Genomic DNA, 10024 nt, shown 5'->3' with positions numbered 1-10024 from the left:
TTCCAAAGCAATGAATAAATTAAGATTTATTTCATCAGACCAAATATTTTATAAAAAAGACAGTTTAAACAAAATCCTTAGGAAAAGAGACACAATTAAATACAAAATCCAAGAGCTTAAACAGCAGAATAACTTCATTTGGTCAAGGAATGGCAGTTATGCCAACTATATACTTTGGAGGCCATGGAATCTGGAAGTTATAAATTTTCAAGTGGACTGAAAAGAATCTATCATGACTGTCTTTGCTGAGGCACATATCCAATCCTTTCATGTATTATTTCCTGCTTCGTCTTCATAGTTTGTAACTGAGGTGTAATGGCCTGTTTTTTACACTCTTGCTCTCTCCTCATCACTTCATAGTCCTGGAGATCTTCCAGCTTCAGCACAATCCTAGTTGGATTCCGTCGAATCATTCTTGTTTCCTACACAATAAACATTGCTTTATGATTTCATACCCAACAAAACTCAACAAAAGGTATGAACTCTCAATTAATAACCAGCACTGGATTTCTAGGGAAAATCATATGTGATGATCTAAGCATAGAGAAAGATAACATAAATGACTTGTATTTTAATGAATTTTTACTTTATTTTTTCAAATCCAAAAATGATTCATTCAAAATGGTACAAAATGTTAGAGAGCTGAAGAAAATAAAAATGGAATAGCAAAATGGTACATATACATAACTAAATTGAGAGTTTATACAAAGATAAGAGTATAAAATATTTAAGTGGTGGCACGAATGACTAAACACATTTTTAGCTGACTTTGATAATACCAGAGAGTAATTACTTAATGATAAATTAATATAAGGTAACAAGGGAAAGCAAAATGAACATTGGTATAGATTCCATGACAACATTGTCCATGAAAATTCAGACAGTGATTAGCCCAGAAAACTAGCGTGGGCTCATGCATGGGGTAGGATTGGCTTATTAAAACACCCAGGGCACAGGGTATTGCAGCCTCTCCTGAAATCTGCTGCCTGGGGCATGTGCCCTCTCCGCCTGTATATATGGATACCCTGAGAATACTGGATAAGAGCATCATAAGTTCACATGGGATTGTCTTATATCCTCATTTTATCGAACATGTTTTCAGTTAATGCTCTTAAGTCCACAAACTAGGTATATTGCAATATTGAAAATCAGAACACATTTTTTGATCCAACGAGTCTAATTTGAGACCAAAAAGAAAGTGGATAAATACTAGTGGTGAAATAAATGTCAAACATTCTCAAATCCATATCTCCAAATCCAAAATGGGGGAAATGAGCTCTATGCCCTCAAAGATGTGATGTGGAATGAAACTCAAATGACTGCATGATATCTTCCAATGCTTGTCGACCTTACAAAAATTAATCACTTGTGTTGGCGTGCAGGAAAGCCCCTGGGTGAGTTTCACTACAGCAACCAAACCCCAGCCTGTAAACCAGAATAGCAAAACTACTCATAAGCACATGCACTCACCCACTAAGGCATACATACAAGCAACCTAGACAAGATCATGAGATCGAGAATCGTGAAAAAAATTTCAAAAATATTGGGATTTCAGGGAAATAACCATCAAATTTAAAATTTAGCTGTTGAAGAATTTGAATGATGGATTGATTGAAAATAACTTATTTCAAAATGGAAAATAAACTGTGGGATAGGTTCATGGCCATTGTTGACAATTTTTCTATGAAGAGACTCTCATTAGAGTCTTGTAAGTGGTTGAGTGTTGTTTTCAATATATTATGAAGTTTCAAGTCCTGTATCGAGTACAAGTTGAGAAAAGCTAGATTTTTCTGGCCTGATATATCTGAAATGGGAGATATGTTCCAAACTTGGTTTTGTTTCTACATGTTTGCCCTATGTAAAAACCGTCCCAAGAGGAGCAAGAAATTTTATAAATTCTGGATTTGTTGTACGTATCAATTTTGTCAAATGGTGTACTCTTTTGTACAGAATGTAATTTTAGAGTTGACTGTTTTAAATGTCATTTCTAGGGTACCATTTCTATCATTTCCCCTTAGCTAACTTGAAGGTATAATGGAAGTTTTACATACCATTAGCTTTGGTCACTTGTCAGCAAGTGGAATTAATAAGTTTCTTGAATTTGTGTTTTTTTAACTAGATTGTCTGTCATAGTTTCTTTAAATCCATTTAAATTATTGATGTTTTATATGTTATTCCACTGTTGATTTCACGATCTTGTTTTGGTTGTTTGTATGCCTGACCGCCTGTAGTGGGTGTTTACAGGGGCGCAGCAAGGAATTTAGGCCAGGCGGGTTTCAGGCACAACAAACGCTGGGATGTGTGAGGGTGTGGAATACCTGCCAGGATAAAAGGGAGATGCGAGAGCCCTCCCATGGAAAATTTTTCAGATAAATGGCTCAAAATGGTGAGTTTTACGGCTTTCTGAGGGATATTTCATTGATCCTTAAGTAATATTATTAAGTGAAATGGATTAAACTTAAAAATTTCTTCAAGCACTGGGGGGGGGGGTTTATCCCCTAAAACCCCCCTTCACTGCACCACTGGGCACATGTGTTTATAAGTAGTTTGGCTATTCTGGTTTACAGGCTGGGGTTTGGTTGCTGTAGTGAAACTCACCCCTTTCCTGCACGCCAACACAAGTGATTAATTTTTGTAAGGTGGACAAGCATTGGAAGATATCATACAGCCATTTGAGTTTCATTCCACATCGCATATCCCCCAAGCTTCTTTAATCTCCCAAATCCTGTATATAAAGTGCACGACGCTTAACATCTCCAATCAATATAAAACAAAGTGAAGAACATTATTACAAAATAAAACTCTTTAATTAGATAAGAAAAGTAAGGTATGAAGACCTTATCGGCAATATTTATAACCAAAAAAGACAAAATTATTGTGAACCAAATTGTGAATAAGAAGAACTTTGTTCATGATGATCCCAATGAAATGCCATCACGTACCATAACAATGAGACGAACCCGTTATAAAATATACACTGAATGAGTCAACAGACGGCCAGCAACACATGCACTAAATGAAATATATACTGCTTAGCTTAGTTACCTTACTCAATCAAAGTCACAGACGAATTGATATTTATGAGGAAGTCACGAAGTCCTTTGGGGTTTCCAAGAAAGGGCAGCAGCCAATTTCCAGCACCGTGCCAGGGTCCCAGTGCCAAAAATGCCAGCACCGTGATTCACACCGCCCAAATAAATTACAGACAATAAACTTTCAGAATACCTATACCTCGCAAAGCTCATAAATTCATGTTCTGTACATCCAATGTAGGATGTCGCAATTACCCAAGTAAGAGTGGTTCGAGGTCGCACACTGACGATTATTTGTGGACAAGAGAAACAGAATTAGCGCGCCTTGCGTACCAGTGGCACCTCCGGGGAAAACTGGAACTGACACGATAAACACGTTGGTTATTTGTTTCGATTTAAAAATTATTCGTCATTGTAATCTTGTCACGGTTAAAGGTAATTGTGAAGTGTTGATATCATGTTCGAGTCGTCAACATTGACATTCCTTTAAATCATCGGTTACTAACGTGCGAGGGATTCGAATTCGGGACCGCTGGTTTCCAATGAAAGTTAATTTTTCCATACCATCCATGTACGAACTCCCCATCCGTATGGAATCGTTGCAGATTGAAGAGAGTGAGATGGAAGAATCGGTTGTCGATAATTCTTCCCATGCGGAAAATTGTGTAATTGCTGTTGCTAATGAAGTGCCTACAAACCAAAATGGAAGGGTTTTACGGAACAGACCCCCTACTCCACCTGCTGTGAATGGTAAAAGGCGGTGCAAACTTGTTCCAAAAAAATTCTCGGTGAATTGCCTTGATGGAGTAACAGAATCTTTGGAAGATTTGGCTTCATTATACACGAGTAAGGGAAGCTCTGGCGGGCAGTCATTTAAATGCCTACTCGAGACAATTTATGAGGAGCCTCTGAGGCACAAGAATGGTTCGATAATAAGTGTTGGAATAAAGAAGATAAAGAGAACAATCACTTTCCCTACCCCAGGAGTTATTAGCAAAGCCAAACAAAGGACCCGAAAAGCTAAATCTAAGTTACTTACTTCAAAGTGGAAACTAAAAAGAGGGGGAAGTAAAAGTGAAACCCTTGACAGTATCCTGGCAAATCTGGAAACGGACAATAGCGAGTTGGGTGGAAGCTAGATGTATGCATCGGATTACTTCGAGTATAAAGAAGACTTGGGTGGGATCGGATGAAAGGTAATTTGGTTTCCCTAAATAGGAATTCTAATGTTCTGACTCAGTCTTCCCGATGTATAAAAAAACGTTGCAATTATTCATTTGATCGTAGTATAAATATGAGTAACCTAATTGTCGACTTCAGTCCTCACCCCTATGTCATTCTTAAAAATCTTTGCTATGTTTCTGTATTGTTTTTTATCTAGTTTTTCCGGATTCCATTCCATACATATCCATTTGAATTTTTTTTCGCCATATCAGTTCTCACTGTGCTTCAAGCGAAGATGCCTGGCAATCATTCAATGATGTTCCATCGTCATATCATAGTTTTTTCGGCGATGTTATTGTCCACTAAAAGATCTTTGCTTTGAGCATCGCATTTTCCTTCCACTCCGAAAGAAGTGGAGTGAATGGTATAAATTTTAGAGTTTTAGTTATAGCTTTCCATGAACTAGGTGTATACACAATATTATCAAATGATATAAATCTAATTGGAGCTTCACATGCATAATCAGCTAACTGCCTTTATTTACAATATCGTCAAGAATTTCACAAATAATACATTTCAATTAAGCTTTTCGTTTAATATGTTTCTTTTCGGCCTTTAACCAGCCTGTAAATGGAGATGGTCGTTCATTAATATGACAAGTATAGTAATTAAAGTAAATGATTTAATTCATGAGTCTAGGAAAGAAACGCGTTGCTTGAGATCTACTCTGATCTTGCCATTTTCTCGAGGTATGAACTAGCTGTATTACTCTCCCGTTTACTCAATTATTAAGTCTTCTTAAATGCACTCTGTAATATGCTCGGTCTGCTGTTCCCTTACTTTTTATTTACTTCCTTCTCATGAAAACCTGATGAAGATTTAAAGTATTCTGGAAAATCTGGGATTTTCTCTCTTGGCTGGTAAACATGATCTGCAGTTACTATTTGAAAAAGATTTTCAGCTCCCAATGGTTTCATCGAAATTATTCCATCATTTTCATAGCTATGAAGACCATGGATGAGTTTTATATTGTAATTTTAGCAGTGCAGCCAAAACCTCTGGCTTCTACCTCAGCTCCTCTACTACCTCTATTTTTCTTTCTCTTACCACTAAAGGTGTTTTGTTCATGTGAGCTAATGCAGTGTAGGAGGAGAGTACAAACTTTCTCTCTTTCACCCAGTCAAGCACTTTACTTATTTCAGAAGGCTTGTGTTGGTTAGAAGGCACCTTTTTCATCAGTCATTAATTTCCTCAGTTTCCAGAAATGACATCATGTTTTTCGACCCTGAGCAAACGTCACAATCAAAACACGGCTGGCACAGCTGAAGGCTTACTACGGAGGTGTATCAGCTGAACTATAGGTATATGGGAGGTGCAGGCTTAATTTATGACCATATCGTTTGTTCTAAAATTTCTATTTTATCATCCTTGGTTACTTTTTTAGGCTGAAAATGGTTTTAAGCATAATTCATGTATGTTTATAAGGCCAACATAGAAAACAAATCACCTTATTTTTTACTATAATGACTACCTGGCAAGTGTGAATTTACAAATGTGAAGCAAAACTTTGATGTAATGAAATGGTCAGTTATATATGCAAAGCACTATTTTTGTCCTTATAATTTATGTATATCTTTCAGCACAAGGCCACACTAAATAATTTCTTTGGGTTTTTTGTTCATGGATGAAACCAATGACCTAACTCGAAATGAAATGACCTAACTCCATCAGTGTAAAAGCGCTTTGTTGTACACAAGTACATTCCAGTTAGCGTGTACATCCTGAAGATGTACTTTAGTTAGTACATATGGTGTGTGCTGAGGTTGTACCTATTCTTGAATTGCAATTTGACCTAACTCCACCAGAATAGGTATCTAAAATAAATTTCATGATTGAGTCTTGGCCTTAATATTTACTATCTACTTAATACTTTCAATTTTTGGTGAAAGATGGGTCCATGGAAATTGGTTTACCAAAAAATCCCATAGGTGTGACGTGGAATGAATTGTTTGGGAAAATGTGTACTCTGCACTGGATTAATGAATAGGTAGATTTTTTCTTTTGCTTGGGGTGTCAGCAAAGCAAAGGGGACCCTTTTTCAGTCCTACTTACAATAAGAGTGGAAGCTAGAATGTAGCAGGAACTTCATTTAGTATAAAAATAGTGATATGCATATAACTGACCACCTCATTGCATTTGAGCTAAGCTTAGAGAATCATTGCATCGACAGGAAAGCTGGAGGAATTAATTCAGCCGTCGGATGGAGGATGAAATGCATCAATGAAGAGCTTCAATTTTGATGTGTTACATTGCATACATTATTAATGCGATAAAATATTTATTAATTAGCATTATTAAATAATATTTTAAGAACAAATGATATTGTCGTATGTTTTGCCTGTCCCTAATTATTTCTTCAGTTAGGTTTATAAAGGTACATGATCAGCCTTCAGCTGTACCAATGGTTCTAGTTATGTTCCGATGGTGAGGCTTACAAAGAGTCAAGAAATGTGATGTCATTTCTGAAAACTGGGGAATTTAAGTATGCCTAGTACATATATGTACCCCAAAGCAGATAAGAATTCTGCCTTATATGTGTGATAAATTACCTCATCTTCATAGTCTTTCGTGCTTGATAAACCGATTGAGTATGGTGTTCTGCAGATATTGGTATCTAGTGTATTAATGCCATGTTTGAATCATTGAATGATTTATCACTTCCGACCCCAGGGTTTCTTTGTTCTTTTAAAACTGGATGGCATAGTCAAACAAAGATTGTTATCACTTACGATAGAAGTCTTATAGTTTTTAGTCATTCTTGCTGCCTAAAAAATATATTGCCTTTTTTTCTAGAAAAGTGCCATGGTCATTCAGTGAAATACCAAGGATTCTACAGCCGCTGTTTGCGTACAAGATTTTTAATTGATGGCGCTTCATAGGTTCCCGTGACGGACCTAGTGGTAACTGAAGGTGTACCGAAAGTTATTTATATTTACTTATTTATTTGGTGATTGGCAATTTCTGTCGGTGTTGTAATAATTGCCAAGTCAATTTTTATTAACTTCATTTGTATCTGTGGATCATTTCAATGTACTATGATGTTATTTACAATTGTAATTTAGGCCATAGCTTAATGGAATTTTATTGTAATGAAAGCTTCTATTAACTTAACATACACTATAGTATAAATCAAGTACTACTTTTATTATATGTACACATTTTTATCAATAATAGAATAAAATACTTGATTTTCTAGTAACTTAATCCAATTAACAGTAAGCATTTGAATTCATTTGTGCAGTATCACAGATGGTTAAAACAAATCATGGCAATAACATGATTTTTTCAGAAATCTTGGTTAGATTCATACTAGGCCCCTGCACTGGGGTAACAAAGGGTCTTTATATCTTGCTCAGTCCAGCAGGTTATGAATGAAACAAACCAACAACATCCTTTACAGAGCAGGCAGGCCCCGCCTTATCCCTCTTTAGCTACACCTATGCCAGGTTCTATTTCATGCCTCCAAAGTCAATTCTGTCTGAGTAAATGTTCAGCACATAGCTGGTTTCAGGGTATTATTGATAGAAGTGGATGAATCGAGTTCAAGTTTTTATTGAGCAGCTAATAGAATCCTTATGACATCCTGGATATTCTTCAAGTTGTGGGTCACTCAACGAAGGCCCATCCAAATGTTTTTCACTAGGATGTCTAACACAGACACAGCGAGGTGTAGATGAGCCCACAACATAAAGCTTCCTAGGAACACCAACCCAGTCTCTCAAAATCCCACCACTGGAATGGAGGAAAGTCAAATTAACGATTCAAACAACTGTACGGAACACTGATGTGAGTGCCAAGAGTAAATACAGACCTCTTATTAGAGCACCAAACCCTGCTCCCTTTGCTGGCACTCCACTCAGTATTGCATGGAGGGTATTTTCTCTTTTCTGCGTCATTTTCCCTCTCCTTTCTTTGAGCTTCTTTAATAATTTCCTCCACCTGTTGGAGATACTCCGTTTTGCGGCCCATCGGGTCATAATAACGCCCGATCAACTTTCCTGTAAAACGTAAATTTGAAGTAAGTACCACAGACTGGGTCGCAAAGTCTTGGGCGACCAACATGTCGACTCACCAACATATTTATACTCCTTGATGTAGAATTCAAGCCACCCTTGCAATCCTTTCAACTGTTGAGGGGTCAAATCCAATACCTCATCGATGAGGCCAGTTTCTGTGAAGTCTCCGGTCACATATGCTCTGGATGCATCTCTACCTAAAATTCGAAGTACCTTCCATTATAAAGATTTCACTCCCAATATAAAGCACCATTCGTTCGAAATTTATCTTAAGTTATCTCAAAATTTACCCGTAAAAAAACTATAACCACCTCCCTCGCCATAGTGCTTCTTCCCCTTGGTGACGTCAAATATTTTGCCCAATATGCTCAAATACAGCTTCCCATTCCTTCCACTGCCACCATACTTCTTCAATTCTTCGGAAGACAGAAGTACTGTCTTCTCTGTTTTAGAATTTGAGAGAGGAATTCCATCCTTCGATTTCCCAGTTAAATAAAAGCCGTGAATCAGGCGGGATACCACTGGAAAATGAGCTGACAAGTAAGCCAGAATACCACTATTATATTCATGGAGATAAAAAGCTAAGACAATCACGGCTATCGATGATAGACCAATGAATTTAAAACAAGACATCGCTAAATTCTACGGAATGATCCCCTGCTATATATAACGATAGAGAAAACGGAGTTGAAGGCGTGCGAAATTTATACTGAACCGGTTAAAACGAATGCACCACCTCTCAGAACAAATGGTCTAGCTCTTAATGTGTAGAGATAACTATGATCACGTGTTACTGTTTACAAATTCATGGATGGACCGGTCAATGTTGACAAACTCGGGCAATGATTTCTAAAAAAAACATCTCTGCTGTGTGACAAATAAGAATCGTTGATGCGTCACCGGCCGAACTTGCCGCTAAATATGAATGTAAATTTGCCTTCGATCAAGACTTTACATTTAGATGATCCAGACAAGCTACATTAATATGATGCAATCTTATTGTAATTTCGGGGAAAGAAGTTTAGAGGAGTGCAATTGGCACCGCGTTCTAAAATTAAGTGTAATACGTACTATCGTTTCTTTATGAACAAAATTAGTTGATTGAGATTAGTATAAATTTATAATAGGAGACCATTTATGAGGAAGTTTGCAAATCAGTTAAAGTATTTTTTCGTACTTAATTGAAATTTTCAAGCTAACATGAATTTATATATCCGGGAATGATGCAATTACAAACTCTTGATGGGAAGAGATTCATTGTGAAAAAATCATTTTATTGGCCCTGATTTGAACAGGATCTGCTTATTTTCTGTAGCCAGTTAAACTGTACTGACTAAACTACCGCTAAACACGTGCACGTTGTGGCACAAGTGACAAGTCAGTGCAAGGTACTTATGGATGGAATTTACTCTACATTTCCGTTCATGAATATGACGGCTGTTTTTAAAGAACTTCATAAAAAAATAACTTGAAGCAAGATTACAAAACAGGTTATCTTTGGGGTCCACTAAAAAAGCTGTTAGCTTCACCAGTCCTTCTTAATAATTCAATGGGTACAATCTTTTGTAATGCCTGTTCTTATTCTTTCAAGTAGATGGCTAAGCCGTAGCTAGCAACTGGAAGCTCTAAGGGTTCTGACTTCGAAATTTTTGGGAGATCGTCTTATCAAATTACCCCTTTATAAACTGATCCCCCTAAAATTCATTCTCTCAAGATGATAATCCCTTACCCCCTGAAAAGTATTTCTGGCTA

At 36.9% G+C, this 10024-nt stretch overlaps 1 protein-coding gene and 1 long non-coding RNA gene across 3 annotated transcripts; both read right to left on the bottom strand.

Moving 5' to 3' along the window:
* Positions 1–8: 8 nt before the first annotated feature.
* LOC124163900 lies at positions 9–4120 on the bottom strand. Its single transcript, XR_006865874.1, has 2 exons — positions 3046–4120; positions 9–422 (listed from the first exon to the last, which is right to left on the bottom strand). It is a non-coding gene; the product is annotated as an uncharacterized LOC124163900 (long non-coding RNA).
* Positions 4121–7792: 3672 nt separating this feature from the next.
* Positions 7793–9158, bottom strand: LOC124163887 (neuferricin). 2 transcript variants are annotated; one of them, XM_046541004.1, is made up of 5 exons: positions 8884–9158; positions 8563–8793; positions 8329–8469; positions 8068–8254; positions 7793–7988 (listed from the first exon to the last, which is right to left on the bottom strand). In XM_046541004.1, exons 1-5 carry the CDS (start codon positions 8903–8905, stop codon positions 7799–7801), a joined length of 771 nt encoding a protein of 256 aa, XP_046396960.1. In that variant the 5' UTR covers positions 8906–9158; the 3' UTR covers positions 7793–7798. The 2 variants fall into 2 exon arrangements, with proteins under 2 accessions (XP_046396960.1, XP_046396954.1); XM_046540998.1 differs by having other exon boundaries at positions 8563–9158.
* Between the last annotated feature and the right edge of the window lie 866 nt (positions 9159–10024).

This window comes from Ischnura elegans, chromosome 1 (genome assembly GCF_921293095.1).
Source record: "Ischnura elegans chromosome 1, ioIscEleg1.1, whole genome shotgun sequence".
NCBI classification, from domain to species: Eukaryota; Metazoa; Arthropoda; class Insecta; order Odonata; family Coenagrionidae; genus Ischnura; species Ischnura elegans.
Note: the sequence above shows the minus strand (reverse complement) of the source record. Positions and strands in the feature narration are given on the sequence as shown.